This window comes from Danio rerio, chromosome 9 (assembly GCF_052040795.2).
Source record: "Danio rerio strain M-AB ecotype USA chromosome 9, GRCz13ab, whole genome shotgun sequence".
Classification (NCBI taxonomy): Eukaryota; Metazoa; Chordata; class Actinopteri; order Cypriniformes; family Danionidae; genus Danio; species Danio rerio.
In genome coordinates, this window is record NC_141029.1 from 20,663,471 (window position 1) to 20,681,903 (window position 18,433).

The window sequence follows — 18,433 nt, forward strand, 5'->3', positions numbered from 1 at the left end:
GTCAGACTCTAGAAAGAATCTGATGGCTTTTTTGTTGCAATTTTGGTGCACAATTTTGTAGAAAAAAAAAGTAAGAACAAACAAAAAACAGTGGATTTGTACAAAATTATTTTAAAATTGTAGGAGAAGATGGTTTATTAATTTCTTTGTTTATTATTCTGTCAAAAAAGCATCATCAACTAATGCATTGAATAAAAAAATAAATACAATCAAAATCCTAAAAGAACCAGTTACTTGGTAAACATTATGCAGTTTTAGCTAGGGATACCCCAACAGGGCATTTTTTGAGAAATAACTCTATAGATTCAGACTCCAGAAAGAGTCTGCTGAATTTCTTGTAATTTCGGCGCACAGTTTTGTAGAAAAAAATGAATAAATAAAAATCTGTGCATTTGTACGGAATGTTTTAAAAGTTTAGGAGATGGAGAATTATTATAATTTTTTTTTTGTTATTCTATGTTAAAACAGCACAATGTATTAAATTAAAAAAAAAAAACAACAAACAAAAATACAATCAAAATACAATTAGAATCAGTTACTTGGTAAACAAACATTACAGTTTTAGCTAGGGATGCACTAATATGGCATTTTTTGACAGAATCTTTTTTGCCATTTCCTCTATTTGTACAAAATGATTTTAAAAGTTTAGGTATTCTTTATCAAAATAGCATCTGCCAACTAACGCATAAAATTAAAACTTAAAAATAACAAAACAAAAAATACATTCAAAATTCAAGTTGTTGTTTGGTAAACAAAGCTACAACTGTCTCTCATATAATATATATTTACAAATAGTATTGTACATAATTTATTAAAACATTTGCATTTTATTCAATAATGTTACTGAAATTTAGATAAAAACTGAATGAATATTTACACACATTTGCAAAAGTAAATAAACACACTGTAAAGAAATCGATTTGTGTTGGGACAACATGAAGGAATTAAGTTATTAGTTTTTATTTAAGTAGACTGAAGATAAAACAATTACGTTGTCACTAAAAAACTCAGCTCATTTTAAATGAGTAGTTTGAACAAACCTGATTTTGTTTTAATAATAATAACATCAATAATAATAATAATTCCTTACATTTTTATAGCGTTTTTCTAGACACCCAAAGCGCTTTACATATTGGGGGGAATCTCCTCATCCACCACCAGTGTGCAGCATCCACCTGGATAACAAGATGGCAGCTATATTGCGCCAGACCACACACCACACACCAGCTGATTGGTAAGACAGAGTGATAAAGCCAATTATGATATGGGGATGCTTAGGAGGCTATGAAGGACAAAGGCCAGTGGGCAAATTTGGCCAGGAGGCCGGGGTTAAACTCTTACTCTTTTCGAAGGACATTCTGGGATTTTTCACGACCACAGAGAGTCAGAACCTCAGTTTAACATCTCATCCAAAAAGACAGTGCTCACTGACCAGTATAGAGTTCTCTTCACTGTACTGGGGCGTTAGGAACCCACACAGACCACAGGTTGATATAGGGGCAAGAGCTGCTGGTTTTAAAACCTTAACTGATCTCTAAACTTAATATTAACCAGCTATTCATTTATATGCTTTCATTTCTATATATTTTGTATATACAATAATTTACTGACTAATGAAAAAAAAATCTGTATACATACAGCAACCAAACAACCTAACATTAACCAAAATAAAAACACAGCTAAAATAATAAAAAAAGTGGCAGGTAGAAAGAATTTGAAATCATTAAAATAGGGGATATAATAATATAATTTATCAGCAAGATATTGGCCTTATTTTTTTATCCAACCAATAATAATTACATAAAAAAAAGCATTTATCAACTAATATCGATACAGTCGTATATATCGGCCATCCTTAGCTTTAGCAAATGCAATTATGCCGTTTTTAACGTGAGATTTATTTTAAACTTTAATATTTAATAAAACAATATCTGTCAGGCGATTGTAAGCAGCAGCAAAGCATTTGTTATCACCTACAGAAACAATATGAAAGTTTAGCAGATTTGAAACCTAAAAAGTGTCGAGGTAAGCGCAAATGCCTGTTGTCAACGTGTTTGAGAAACCAGTTCAGCTGAGCTCATGAGGTCTCTGCCCCTATTAGCTTTCAGTCCCTAAAGTACTTTGCTGTGCTTTTCTGCTCTCAGGTTTGGAAAGACAGGTTCTAATCCAAATGACATCATCCTAAAAGAGAGAGAGACATGTGTACAAAGAGTCTCGTCTTTAAAAAAAAAAAAAAAAAAAAAAATTCAAAAGTACAGGATCTGTTCTTGGATTACATCAGCAGAGTGACCCTTCTGATGCCGGGTAATAATATGGCAAAAAAACACATTAAAAGGAAAGCTGGCCTTAAGATTTAAATTGACATTTACATTATACCCAATGAGTGATTTCAACCCATATTATTATTACCTATCCTTGAAAAAAAAAATTCTTGTTTATTAAAAAAAGAGAGAGAAATGCTTTAAATAATCAAGCAAGCAAGTAAATAAGTACAGATAAAATAAGTAAACTATTAAAATAATAACAAAACAAGCAAAAAAATAAATGAAGTCAATTTTAAATAAGAAAAAAATAAATAAAATAAGCAGGAAATGAAAAGTAAAAAAATAAATACATACAAATAATACAACAGTCAAAATAAAGTAAGCAATAAATAAAAAATATATAAATAAAACAAATATAAAAATAAAATAAGGAGGAAAAGAAAATGTAAAACATTAAATAAGTAAAAATAAAGTAAAAAAATAAAAGTAAAATAAAAAAAATTAAAAATTTAAAAAATTTAAGCAAAAATTCTAATAAATTAAATAAGCAAAAGAAAATAAGTAAAACAAAAATAAGTACAAAAATTAAAGTAAAAAAAGTAAAAATAAAAAGTACAATGAATAAATGATTAAAAATAATAATAATAATCAAAAACAAAATAACGGCCAAGAGTAAAACAAACGAGTAAAAGTAAAATAAGTAAAAACTTTAATAAAATAATTTAAAAAGCTAGTAGTTAACAAAATAAGTACAAATATTAAAAAATATAAATATGTTAATGGTTTAGGCTCTGCACTCCAAATCTCCTGCTTCAAGTTCAGCCCCGTTATCTGCTCTGGCCCGATCAGGCCGAGTGAAAGCATTTCCTCTTCTCTCCCATTCCACAGGGTCATTAATTGGAGAGATAATCTACTTGATCTCTACACAATGAGTGATTCATTGAGACTCTCATGTGTGGCTTTTATCACTGCCAAGAGCAGATTACAATGAAGAAAAAAGAAAAAGTAAACGGAAGAGTATAATTTTATATACGAGGCTGCTAGTCAACACTGTGACCTAAGAACAGTATATAAAAAAAACAAATAATTTGCACTGACTTAATCTGTTATTGAGCAAGAGCAATAATAGGAAAATACATGATCTCATCCTGTGTAAGTGGCCTTACAGCAAAACAGAAGCAGCTGACAGCGTTTCACAACAGAGATATCAAACTAAACAGGTTAATATCAAATTGTTTTCTCATTGAGCTTTTTTATCGGTTTTATTTTCAAATGGTCACCTCTCCTGCAGACAAGACAACTAACAGAGGAAGATGGACATCAACAGATGTGCAACTCTGCCACACGATCACGACCCAACTCAAAAAGGACAGTGTCAAGCTGCTAATAATTACATTCAAGAGAAAAACATAACAACTGGATACTTAAAAATATATTTATAGAGTGTCAATCTGTTGCCTTAAAATTAAATTGACTTTACATTAGGAAAAAAAAAACATGTTGTGACTGTACCTGTTGTAACTTCTAACTGTTAAATTGATTTAGTTTTAATTAAGGTTGTCTTGATACTGGGATTCAGTACCGAGCAGTACTGAAGTTTTAAAATCGTCCATTTCCAGGAAATATTTGAACGCTGTTAAGCACATTTTTAAACACATGAACACAATGGCCAACCAGCAGTGAAGGTCATCAGTTCACCTGACTTACTGCTGTTTACTGAGTCACAAAGCGAAGTTTCAAAGTCACATCAATCAGCTGGTTTGTCTATAAGCTGGCATGCAAACGATCCGCCGATGAATTGCAGCTTTAAAACACTCTCTGTATCTGTGTTTACACTTGGTAAACAGCTGTGATTTTGGTGAACTGATGATCTTCATGGCCAATCACAGTCATTTGTGATTGCGAAAATATTAGCGAAAAACGGGCGTTTTTAAATTCCAGTATCGATCGGTTCTGAATTCCAGTGTCGTAACAACATAATCATTTAATAATTATGTATAGTGCTGCACATTTACTTGATTAAGGCAACAGATTTACTCCCTTTTACCTTTAAGTAAAGTCAAATAATTGTTTTAAAATAAATGGTGTTACTCCCTTTCATTAACTAAAGTCAACTAATCACTTTTTTACACTTAAAAAGATCGTTCACACTGTAAATAAACAAACTCAACTTAAAATTAAGGCAACTTGCAGCACAGCTTTTTTTAGTTGATTCAACTTAAAAAAAGTCAACTACAGTATTTTGGTTGAAAGATGAGTCAATTCAAAAAAGCTGTGCAAGCAAGTTGCCTTACAACTTTAAGTAGAGTTTTTTTTTTTTTTTTTTTTTTTTACAGAGCACCCAAAAATTAACTTCTGTCATCATTTACTCTTCATTTGTTTCAATTAGGGCCATGCGATTAATTGAAATCGAATCGCAATCACGATTTGCTAATGGCAAGATGCAGCAATATGAAATATATATATTATTTTATTTCCCCCTCCCAGAGCAAATGCGTGCTGCCATCTGTGTGTGTCTTATTAGGCAAATGAGTGAGCACACTTTCGTTCTGCCCAATCAGAAATGTACAACCGAACTATGCGGAACAATAAGAAACTAATTTTAATGGCATATTATATAGATGTAACAATTACTTTATCATATCTGTGAACACATTTGAACTTTCTCAGAAAGATACATGAGCTATCAATAGGGCAGTGTCATTTCAGAAGTTCAGAAAGGGACCACATTGATACTTTAAACATACATATTAGTTCCTAAAGAGTACTAAAGTGTATTTTTAAAAAGGTAACTTGACACTTCAGACGAAGGCTGTTTAATTAACAAAGTCCATAATAGGAGTGACTGAATCCTTCATTCAAACAGAACTTTTAGAAAAACATTTAACTTAACATTTAACTTAACATTTAAATGAGACATCTTTTTTTATGGACTACAGCAATTGTTAGCAGAATCTAGAATAAATTATGCTATTTTGCTGTTGTTTTTTCATTGTGCTATAATTTAAGAAAATGTATTATATTCATAATTGATTACGGTACTGTCTGCATTCGTTCTGAAAGCCATGAGAAACTAAACATACACTGAGCATCACTAGAAGTCAACCAACGCTTTTTGGCCAACAATAAGAGATGATTCACAATTTATAAGACCATCAAATGCACCAAGACAGATCCAATAACCTCAGACACTCTATGGTTGAGCATAGAGCGGCACAAAATATCATTTCAGCATCGATATCACAATGTGCACATCTACAAGTCACATCGGAGGAAGTGTAAAGTTGAGTTTATATGTTGGGATTATAGTTTACCAGAAGCCACAGCTCAGAACACAGAAGATTTTTAGAAGAGTCACTAAAGAGTTTAACCATATTGAAGTAAAAATGTGTAATTTGCTTGTGTTTTAAGGCCAGTGACTGTGTAAGTGTTCAGGCACAAGAGTTTAAGGGTGCTTTCACACCTGTAGATCGATTCTTTAGTTCCAAAACAGGGATTAAAATAGTTATAATGCTGCACTTTGCTGTGTGAAAGAGAATCGCACCAAGAACTAGGCATGGGACGACAACGGTGTTCAAGGTATGCCGCAGTTTGGAAAAGTCAAGGTTTTAAAACAATAAAAATTTTCTGCTATATCGTTCCTAAGGTACGAGTAAGATTTTTTTATTTACATTTTTTTTTTTTTTAAGGATAACAGTATCTCTAGCAGAAAATATATCCAAAGATGCCATTTTAAATTGTAAAAAGAAAATCTGTGTTTTTGAAACCTATAAAGACAGCAGAAGTCAATGATCAATTCACATGATTTAGTCTGACATGTTTACTGCTCTAAAACATTTTAAATAAATTAAATGTAATATAAATTAAAATATATTGTGTACAAAGGGGGAAAAAATAGTTTTTTACTCAGACATTTAAAAATAATTTATTTTAGGGCAGTAATCTCAATACTGTGATACTGGGAAACCGTGATATTTATGTCCAAGCTCATCATAGCGTCAGAATCTTATACCGGCCCATGCCTACCAAAAACAAAGTTTCTAAACTGACCAAAAGAGCTAATACAAGTTACGTGCAAGAAAACTCTCCCCACATTGGTCAAAGTTTCAGGGTTTATTTTGCAGGGTCCCGTTCAGCTGTCATGCGTCCTGACGATGAGCAGTAAGACATTATAAGTGAAAAGCGGAGCTTTAATTTTGAATGGTGACACCCACAGACATCGTCACCAAATATAAATCAGAGAGGTAAGACTTCATACATAACCGTTAGCTAGAATTATGCAAAATAAGCTTTACATTATGGGGAGAAATAACAGATAAACCAAGACTGCTGTTCGGTCAATTTTGATAACTGATAAACAGCTCTCCATAATAATTCAGTCGCATTTAACAGCATGGTTCATTAGTTTGTTGAATCTTTTTCACACTGCAATCGATCCGCTTCAGAGTTTGTTTCAATCGAGCCAAGACCACCTCATTCAGGCAATCTCAGACCGATTGCTTTGGCATGGATCTGAGCACGATTGCTGGATTCACATCTGCCAAACGAATCATGCAAACTGGTGGAAACACGCAAGATTCCGAAACAAAAGTCCAGGTATGAAAGTATTGAGCCACATGAAATCCTATCGTTTGTAACTTTAATAAAGATGTATTTATTAAATATTTTGTACAGTGAATACTATACAGTCTTATTTCACGTTTGATTATTCAATTTAAGTAACTGAATACTGTGATAAAGAAAATGTCACTTCGTCTAGAATAATGCAGAATAATCCCAGACTCAATAATCAGTCTAAATTAATGAATTCTTTCCAGCTATCAATTAAAACGGTATTGCAGCAAAACAAAGTATCGTGCAGCCATAGCTGAGCAGACAGACAACATTTTAGACACTATTAAAAAAGACAATAAAAAATCTTCAAGTAAAATCATGACTAACACCTGAGAGAAACAAGCAGTGCCACATTAATGCACGCAGTGTGACAAATCTGTTTCATTAAGGAGTGTTAGATTACAGAGTAACTCTGTCATCTCTAGGACATCTGTTAGACAAGCTCCGTCAAGCACAGAAAACTTTACTTTTGATCGACTCAAACAAAGTGCGCATCAGCATGCTGCATGACTATGAACAGCTTTAGATAAATGCAAACATATGTCACACTGTCTTAGTTACCAGAAGTATGTTTGACAGTGTGTATATATTCATTCCAGCCTGCATGACTAGCTATGACATTATAATTAGAGCTTGCCTTGTTGGTAAAATATTAGGTCTTGCAATGAAATGCAAAAGAAATGTACACGAGTGACGCTTACTACAGCTTTTGACTTTTTAAAAGGCTCTGAAAAACTATTGATGAAGTGAGAAAATATTTACAGGTATTTTAATCAGCTGAGGTTGAATAAAAAGCTTTCATTGCTGTATGTCTGCACTAAACGTAGACATCTTAAGAGTTTAAACAGACACAGATCTTTTGAGTGTAACTGCTACAGCTTTCAGCAAACACGTCAGAAGTAACAATCATTCAAAGAAAGCATCTGCTGCAAGCTCAATAATACCCAGGATTAAAATCCAAAATTTAAGTCCAAGCAACTTCATCTTGATTGTCACCTTTATTCTAGTGCTCATAAAATCATAAGATTCAGTTTTAGCTGACACACATTTACATTTAGACAGTTAACTATCTAGGGCTGCACAATACTAGAAATAAACTAACTTGGGCTGCACAATATAGGAAACATTTTGCATTGCAATACATTTATTCTCTCTGCGATATATATTGCGATAGAAATACAAATTCACCAGATGACTTGAATAGCTCTATAAGTAAAGTCATCAATTTAGATTGATTGGGATGATTTTGTAGGGGAGAAAAATTTAAATATACCTAATGTAATTTATTATATATGAATGATAAACAAACTACAGTCAGAAATAAACACAAATGGAGCTAATGTTAAAGTGAAAAATAGTGCTGGTTTTCTGGGGAGAGTCTAACAGCATTTGGGAACAGAAATTGAATAATCATAGGTAAAATAATATTGCATAGTCTTTATTACATGAATTTATTCATTAATTTTCTTTTCGGCTTAGTCCCTTTATTAATCCGGGGTCGCCACAGCGAAATGAACCCCCAACTTATCCAGCACATGTTTTATGCTGCGGATGCCCTTCCAGCTGCAACCCATCACTGGGAAACACCCATCCACACTCATTTTCATCATATAAATTATTCAACACAATTAATCTTCATTAAACTTCTTTATGCACTATTAAAAATCTCTTCAATGCCACAAGCCTTAAAAAGAGAAGCAGAAGATAAGCCTTCACTCTATTATTGTTAAATTCTGCAGTGTCAAATTGTGCAGCTCTAAAACTGACATTGTGATATTTCATTTCTCTGCGATATAAATAGAATTTCACCGGATGATTCAAACAGCTATTTGGAAATAATTCAGAACCTTACATTGACTAAGGCCCCGTTTACACTAATGCGTTTTTGTTTTAAAACGCATAAGTTTTGCTACGGTTACGCCATCCGTCCACACTACGCCGGAGTTCTCGAGCGCCGAAAACGGAGCGTTTTGAAAACGCTGGAGGCCGTTTTCATTCTGAAACGCTGCTGCTCCGTCTTAGTGTGGATGAGGAAAAACGGAGACATCTGAAAACGGAGGCGGGACTGCTGAGATTTACTACCTGATTGGGGCTTTTGTGTCATTGCCTTCGTCACTGTATCCTTCCCATAATCGTCAAGCCTCATCACATGACTATAACACATGGCTTTAAGCGGAAGACAGTACTGTAAAAAACAACATGGGCACAAAAATGGGAGCGTTGTTTGCACTATTGTCTGTTTTAGGTGCCATTGTGCAGTTATTCATTTGTTACGTTTAGTAACAACTCGACATTGTCGTCTGTCCACAAAAATACCTCTCTTGCTTTCTTTGCCATCACGTTTAATGTTCAACCGGCATTTGTTGACTAACAATAACCAAATGCCGAGCGAGACGCATGATTTCTGTTTATACTAGAAAGCGCATGCCTAGAGTGCGCGAATGATCACGTGATATAAGTTTTGGGTGGTGTGGTGTGGACGGAGATATGTCCAGAGACGCTAGGTAAAACGGTAGGGTGGACGCGGATCGTTATTGATCTAAAACGCACTACTGTAAACGGGGCCTAAGATGATTTTGTCGGAAAGCATATCTACATAACAGGGCTGCACAATATATCAGTGTTGAAGGTAATGATTAATTAAATATCTCATTACTTCATCGTAAATGGAGTAAGTTCACAGTACTCATATAGATTAGTTTAACTCAATTGATTTGTAGCAATCGGTTTCCTCAAATGCTTTAAGTTGCCTTAACTTATTGAATTTTAAAGTGTATGTAAAATGCATTTGGCATTCAAGTTTGCTTTGAACTTGAAAGAGAGCGAGAAGAAGATTTTACCCTGTCAGCGTGTGCACATGGCTCCTGAATAGCAAAAAAGTAAGCTAAATAGTAGATTTTTTTTCCAACAGTCTTTCTTATTTTAACCAATTAAAAAAAAAAAAAAGTATAATAATAATAATAATATAAAAAGTAAAATAATCTCATAAATAAAATTATTGTTAAAAATTTAATTATGTTTTGTTTGTCACTCATTAAATATTTATTTGATGTGGGTAAAAGGTGTGTTTCAATCCGGTGACCAGCGCAAGTATATTTCAAACCTGTGGGAAGCACTGTATACAATTTATGTTTAAGCTACAAATATTAGAACTACCTGATTTACTGTCACAAGCCTTAAAAACACACACAAATAAAAACTCACTCCAAGTTTAAACTTTGCATTGACTCCACTGTAGTGTCTGGTCAACTATAATCCCAGTTCAACATTGCACATCCTGCAGTGTGAATATTGCAGAGTCACACGTTGCAAAATCTATGCTGAAACAATATATTGTACAGGCCAACTTTCTAGAATGAAAAAGTCCCTATCAGTAACACCACACACACACACACACACACACACACACACATCCGACTAGCATTAAAAAAAAGTCTGAGGCTGTGAGGTAAACAAAAGACTACAGGCTCAACTTCCTGTCTCAATAGGAAATGTCAAGTTCATAAATACTGCACTATCAAGTGATTTCATGTGTGCCTTTTTCCCCCCAAGCAGACCGAAATTCTTGTTAGGTGAAAGCATAATCTTTCTGTCTGTAATACCAAAGATACAGTCTAGCAGTCTACAGTTTTAGGTTACAAAAAAAGCTATGCTTGCGATTTTAGCTATGCTGTGGAAAGCCATCGCCCTGCTGTGATATTCACTGCACACTACAATTTGTTGATAGCAGTTGATTAAAGCATAATGCTGATCACCATGCTGAGCTGCATGTGTGATTTTTTTAATAAAGCTGAAATAATTACAAACTAAATTGAACTGAAATAAGCAATGCAATTAAAAAAAACAAGCAGTGGAACTTACCCATCCTCCTCTCCATCAACAGGTAAACTCTTCAGCAGGCTGGCCGAGGCGGATAAGGCATTGACTCCACTGCTTCCCTCTGGACCACGAGAGGTACCGGTTTGGGAGGCACTTTCACCACCGGCTGGCTTGGTTTGTGCGAGCAGAGCCTGGTGCTGTAACAGAAGTAGCTGGGCATCCTCCAGCGGCATCACCGAGGGCCGGGTGCTAACAGCAGGTTGCGGCCCGGTCTCCTTTGAGCCGTTCTGAAACAAACTGGACTGGGGATCACTTTGAATGTTAGGAGGCACGCTTGATGAGGTCACGGCTGGGACGAACTGGGTGCCACGGGCTTGACTGCCGAGCTGTGACTGCTGCTGCTGCTCCATGGAGGGTTGTGAGGTGAGCTGCTGGCCTGGTGTCTGCTGTATAAGAGTGGTGCCAGTGGACTGCACCAGCTGCGGCACAACCTGGACCATCTGCGGGGCGGGTGTCTGTTGTGGCTGCAGGAGCCCTTGCGGAAGTGGCTGAGCAGTAGGGGGCTGCGAGGAGGGTGCGATCATCTGACCATTACCAGCGAGAGCCACAGGAGGGATGGAGGCGGACAGGTGGGGCAGAGTTTTTGTTGACCCAGGTGGCACAGTGCTCAGGATCTGCTTGGATTGGGAGAAGTCAGATGGCAGGCTGCCTCCCTGGCTTAAGGGGTTAACATGTGTTGGTGCTACCTGGGCTGGTGCAGCTGGCTGCTGTGCGGGCGGATAGCCCATCTGCTGCTGGGTCACCACAGGCAGAGCTTGAGCAGGAGGGGATTGGGCTGCTTGGGCATATGTCAGTTTGGGCATATGAGAGGGTAGAGGTGCAGACGATTGAACAATCGTGGTCTGCAATCCTCCGATAGATGCAGGCGGTTGCTGCTGAATGTTTGCTGTTGCCGGCATCGGAGCTGCTGCATTCGTTTTAAGATGCACTTGAACTAAGTCTTGGGGTTGCATCTGAGACATGGGCTGCTGGAAGGTCTGCTTCACAGTAGAGGGGCCGCCCGTTTCACCGCTGCCCAGACTTTCAGTGTAATGGCTAGCTGAGCTGCTGACAGAGCTCCCGCTGACTGTGTCTCGGTCCTGTCCCGCCACACTCTCAGGCACACACTGACGGATACTTTCCACTGTTCGGGTGCTAGGGGCATTTTCAGAGGATGCCACATTTGGGGCTTCCTTATCATAGTACTCTGTACAAGTCCATCTACCCTTCTTAAAAGGCTCAGAGGTAGAGTCCAATTTGACCACTCTGAAACGTGAACTGGTGGAGGCAGGAGTAGGCACTTGGGCCTGCTGAGGCTGAGCGCTCATCACTGGGACAGAGGGTGCAGGCATTGCATGCTGCCCCATGACAGCTGGCCCCATTTGCCCTCCACCTGTTGACGCAACACTACCGGAAACCGTGGCAGCAGCGGTGATGCCCATGCCGATTATTCCACTGGGAACGTGGGTCAAGTTTGGGGTTTGGTTACTAATACTATTCAAAGCAGAGGAGTAGTTTACATTGCTACTATTGGTAGTCTTGCCACCCACAACAGGCACACTGGCAGAGTTTAACACGGAAACATTATTAGTTAAAGTATTACCAGTACTAATCGTGGCACCTGAAGTCACAGAAATCACTCCAGTTCCAGAGGCGAGAGTAGCCAAAGGCTGTCCGATGGCACTAGTTGTGCCAACAGAGGCATTCTCAATCAATCCCACCACATTTGAAGGCATTTTCTGGCCTGTGCTAGCCGAACTTGAGGTCACCACAGATGTGACCGGGGCACCCAAGGGTACCCCAATCAGTGTCCCTCCAGCAGGATGGGTTTTTCCAGAGGAAACGGGATTATGATGGTGATGATGGTGGTGGTGGTGATGGTGGTGGTGAACAGTTCCGTTAACCATGGTGCCATGCAGGTGTGCTTGCGTTATAATGGGTGGCTGGTTGGGTGACAGGGCACCAGGGGTCTCCGCCTCATGAAAATTATTCAGCGTCTCCTCAGAGGAGCTTCTTTCAGGACCTCCTGAATTGTTGGCCCGTGGAAGAGACACATCCATGATCTCAGAGGATGACAAGTCCTCTGTGTGGGACTCATCCAGGTCGTCACAACTCTCTGTGTCTTCTGTAATGCTGTTGTTGGTGCTCACAGATGTCTGCGCCGGGGTGACGCTGGTGATCTGGAAGCCACTCTTCTTCTTCATCTGTGCAACTGCAGTGGGCACCGTTTGGGGTAACATGGGTGTCTGCAAGGGGATACTCAGGCTATGCGGAGGGTTCTGGGGCCCGAGCGAGGACGCAGTCTGCGTTTGAGACTGAATCAGCACTGGTGGGGAATATTCATCCGCCAGCATCAAGTTGTTGCTATTAAGGCTGGTGCTTGCTGAAGTTGTCAATGTAGAGGAACCACCTACTGTGCTGCTGCTGTTCTCCCGTCTGGGTAAACTCATGGGGTAAACCATTTTTCGGGCGCTGCCGGAGTCTCCGGATCGTTCGTGGTGATTCATTGCTGGAGTATAGTCTCTGACAAAGTTATAAACGCAGCTCAAGAGAACAAGCTCTTTTGGGAAAGCAACTGCAAGCCGTTCGAGTAATTTCCACATAAAACCAACACGTTCTTGTAACTGCCACGATAATTCCACTTGAGGTGTATTTAAATGTCCACCATGAGGAGCAGGCTAATGCCAATGCTAAGTTAACAGTCGCTAGCGAGCTAGCCGACACGGATTCGCTTCGGCTGTTGTTTTCAAAGGTATATCCTCACTAAATCACTCAGCACACCATATCGGTGAAGTTTAAGCGTGCAGGAGTCGACACAGACGGCCGAGGCGATTGATATCCAACCTTATAACGACACGGTTTCTCCCCATCACAGTTCAAACTGCCAGGCGCATTTTCAATTGTTGTATCGCAGTCACCAGAGCACGAAATCACACGAAACTAAGTCCTCCAGCCGGCGTCAGATGACAGAGAGAAAGCGAGCAACTCAGCGCTGTCCTGCTTTATTCCATCCCGTGCTTTCTTTTGTTTTATTCCTGTGTTAGCGCAATGTCTCTCTCCCACTCTGCTCCTATTCACCAGCTGCCTCCTTGTAATGTAGCCTGTGCTAGTGCTATGAGCCTGTGACGAGTCCCCGAAAAGGGGAGGAGAGCGCGATAACATGGCGACCGCGCATGGCAGTTCACGTCCACCCGGCCAGACATAAAGCCCAGAGAGTCTGGCGATGATGGGCGGAGGCGAGGAGGGAGGGGGGTTTCCAGGAGACGGTCGACGAAGAGTTCCGAAGAGGCCCGAGTGGAGCCGAGTGCGACCAACTGTGTTGGTTGAGGGATGTTTCTTATTATAGCCTTCGGTAACTGTGGCAGCAAACACTCAGAATAACATCTTTTGTCCGCCGTGGTTATTATTATTTGACATTGAAGGAGAGACGAAAAAGGCAGGGCATAGATTTCTGGTTCCCAGTTTTAAATGTATAAAATTTTATATTTATAAAAATCGACTTCAGATTTAATTTTGAACATAAATTAATTATAAAATATAACCTACTACAGATTAAACATATGAACGATTAAGCAAAACGCTATTTTAAGTTAGCTGCTATTGTGTGTGTTGGCCTATACAGGCCAGCTACATCAACAAGATGCAAACAGACCTTGTGACAACAATGTTGTCAACATAGTCCAGAGATTTGTTCTGTTTTTACAAAACAACTCGTCTGAAAGAGAACCCAGATATTTCCACAGACAGAAAAGAGCAACCAAACACATCTGCACTGACACAGTTTTTTTTTTTCACACAATCTGATTGTTGCTGTTTGGGGAGCAGAGAACTAAAGTTCTAGGTGCAGCAGACACAAAAAAAAAAAAAACATTCAGCTGTTTTACTTTAACATGAATAATATCCAAAATGTGAACTCAAAATATATGCTTTGTTTCAGACAAGCTACACTATAATACAACAGGAATTTATTACATGTGTGCTGATCCAACTATATTTAGCTTTCAGCTGTGATTGTGAGAATACCATCTTTGTTGTTAAACCTCTGATATTTATACCCACACTGATTATTTATACATTCTACCAGAAACTTATACAATCTGTCTCTGAAATAAAAAGATAAATGCAGTGAATAAAAACTTCTTCATCCCAACAATTTCTAAAATGGATTGATAGTGGATTTTTGTGAGTTGTTCAGGAAAGGAATTTGTCTGACAAATCATTTGGTTCTTAGATTTTTGTTCTCAGATTTTTTATTTTTGTTTACAAACCCAGTCATTGTGTCATATGTGAAAATGTAATAGAATATGTGAAAATTTAATATATAATACATTTTCTAAATGACAATATTCTTATTTGTAATTCTGAAAACACCGTATCAGAGAACTATTTTTTCTTCTACAACATAAATGAACATTTAACACAAACGGACCTACTAATGGCAAATCCACAGAACAGATAATGATTTTAAAGACTCTTGTTCATTTTTTGAGCATCTTTGTGTAAAAATGCTTGTTATATGTAAAAATATTCTGTTTTGTGGGCTAAGCTCAGGCCCACAGCAAGCCTGGTGAAAGTGGTGGTTCTCAAAAAGTGAACCTTTTTATAGTTATACATCTACATTTTCTTTCCCAGAGATGAGTTGCAGCTGAAAGGGCATCCGCTGCGTAAAAACTTGCTGGATAAGTTGGCGGTTAATTCCGCTGTGGCGACTCCGGATTAATAAAGGGACTAAGCTGACAAGAAAATGAATGAATAAATGAATCTACATTTTCTATTTAATTATGAGATTTAAATACATTTTAAGCATTCATTTAGCTGGATTGGCTAGTCGGATTAGCTTGAAATATGAAAAAAATACTTGTTTTTAAAATACAAATTTATTACATCATATATCATTATGGAAAAAAGAATCTGTTTTAAATTAAAAACAAGCCTATTGTCATTTATTTGGCAAAATATAAATAACAAACTGTTCAGCACATTTAACGTTCCTCTTTAAAAAATTTGACCATTTGAATAATAATAATAATAATAATAATAATAATAATAATAATAATAATAATAATAATAATAATAATAATAATAATAATAATAATAATGATAATAATAATAACAATAATATAGAGCTTCACAATGTTTCTAGTCTCTCTTGTAAAACATGTAATTTTATGGGTTTTTCGATAGGTTATTTTCACTATTTATGATGGCATATGAGTAAAAATAGGACAAATGAGCTAATGTATGAAACAAATTCTGGACCTTTGTCAGTGAGGGATGGGTCTTTGAACGACCTGAAGCCCCTCTCTGGCTATGGTCCTGTGGCTAATAGTATGCAGATCTCATAAACAGACAGCTCTCATAATGACAGGGCACCAAATGTCTTACACATATCTTGTGAATTATTACATCAAACTGGCAATTTTTGAGTTGCTTTTATAAAGAACTGACAACATGCGCCTAAATGTAAAACGACCCAAGTGCAGTGATCATGTATTTATAAATAAATGATAGTTCATAAAAAATTAAAAATTCGGTCATCATTTACTCACCCTTTACTTGTTTCAAATTAGTTTGAGTTTCATTCTTCTTTCTTTAAAATATGATATTTTGGAGAAAGCTGGAAACCTGTAACCATTTACTTCCATAGTATTTATTTTACCCACTATTGACCGATTTTCAGCTTTCTTCAAAATATCTTATTTTGTGTTCAACAGTAGAAAGAAACTCAGGTCTGAAGCCTGTTAAGGGTAAGTAAATAGTAATTTTTCATTTTTATGTGAACTACCCCTTTAAGTATGAAGAAATGTGGTCCCAAAATGAGCATGTGCCCTGATGTCCAGACCAAGCAGACAGGCTATGCCCGTCCATACAAATTTGAGAGGGAGAGAGCCAGCGAGAGCTGATTGCAATGTAAGCGTCTGGTGCTGTCAGCAGCTTTAAATCACACTGGCACTCCACAACAAAAAACACAGAGAGCTATTGTGCTGGTGGACAATAATGGTCAATTTATACACAGGAGTCTGCTTTCATTTTGTAAACACTTATTAAAACGGGTATCTTTGGTGATATGGTGAAAAAAAAATAGAGATCCTGTATGAGAATTGCCATTGTTCTGTGTAATTTAACTCCGAAATGAAAGCTTATCCCTCTGGAGTATATGCCAGTGTTGGGAAAGGGTGACCGAGGTTTACTTTACCAAGCCTGCTGATCGTTTCAGTACAACTTTAATAGTTTGGGTGGTAGAAAATGGCACATTTTAAATGACACTGTGTAAGATTAAAAAACAAAACAATGTAATGCATGTTTTGTACTGAATTGAGTGGTTATAAATACGAGAGTTGACCGCAAACCAAAAAGAGTATTTTATGTGCCCAAAGAAGGTTTTTTAAAAATTAATTTAAAAAAAACTTTTTATTAAATCATATCAATGTAAACTTCAATATTAAAAGGTATTTTCTCCCCATACCCTCATCTGAAGAAGCTTTGCTTACTTGCTACTTTTACCTTTGGCTTACTTGGGTAAGCTTCAAAAGACACTAAATATTCAATAATATTATTGATTTTACTGTACGGATGTATCGATGAGGACAAAACTGGAACTAAATTGATTTGGATAATGACACTATTGTCTTCTGTTAAGATGGCTTAGAATTTGTTTTAAAATGTTGAACTTTACAACAATGAGTATATGTTTACATAGACAGACACCAATACTCCGATTTAAATATTAAGACAATACTCTGATTAAGAGTCACAGCGGAATGAACCGCCAACTTATCCAGCAAGTTTTTACGCAGCGGATGCCCTTCCGGCCGCAACCTATCTCTGGGAAACATCCACACACACATTTACACACACATTCATACACTACAGACAATTTAGCCTGCCCAATTCACCTGTACCACATGTCTTTGGACTGTGGGGGAAACCGGAGCACCCGGAGGAAACCCACGCGAACACAGGAGAACATGCTAACTCCACACAGAAACACCAACTGAGCCGAGGCTCGAACCAGCGACCCAGAGACCTTCTTGCTGTGAGGCAACAGCACTACCTACTGCGCCACTGCTTTGCCCCTATTAAAATCAAATCAAACAAAATTAAATTAAGGCTAAGGAGTATGTATGTAAAGTATTTTAGTCAGATTAGGGTAATCACAAATCGATGTTCACATGGTACACTCTTAATCAGAGTATTGTCTTAATCATATTAAAATTGAAATTACAATTACTATATTGAGGTACTTTTCACTTTATTTTGCGACAGGATGCATACACGGCAGTTGTCAGGCATTTGACGATAAACAAATAAGAATGATGTCAATCAAGAGAACACAGTTTTGGTACGAGCGGGAAATGATGATATGCTCTCATCCAGTACCTCTGAGTTTGTCGCAAGGGCTTGAATAAAAAGTTAATGAAGGAAATGGCAGAGGTGCTTGAGATTTTTTATCCACTGTCATATGTCATATGCAAACTGCAAAAATATAAACTGCTGAAGTTATAAACAAAATGGCCAAAATCACATATGGTACCATGACGAACACAGACTATTGTTGCGTAAAACACCGAAGCGTTGAATGGTGACGTAATTGAACTATGTACTATAACATGTAAACTGGGAACATGAAAGGAACATTCAAAAACCAACTCATGTAAACACCTTAATCCTATTTTTGTCTTTCAGATTAAGGCATA

The 18,433-nt window shown here is 37.2% G+C and overlaps 1 protein-coding gene across 1 annotated transcript in view; it reads right to left on the bottom strand.

Annotated features, from left to right (window-relative positions):
* tsc22d1 (TSC22 domain family, member 1) overlaps positions 1 to 13,890 on the bottom strand; it is an 89,312-nt gene extending 75,422 nt beyond the window's left edge. The window contains 1 exon segment of the mRNA NM_001328125.1: positions 10,740 to 13,890. Coding sequence (NP_001315054.1) covers positions 10,740 to 13,339 — 2,600 coding nt within the window. The 5' untranslated portion in view covers positions 13,340 to 13,890.
* Between the last annotated feature and the right edge of the window lie 4,543 nt (positions 13,891 to 18,433).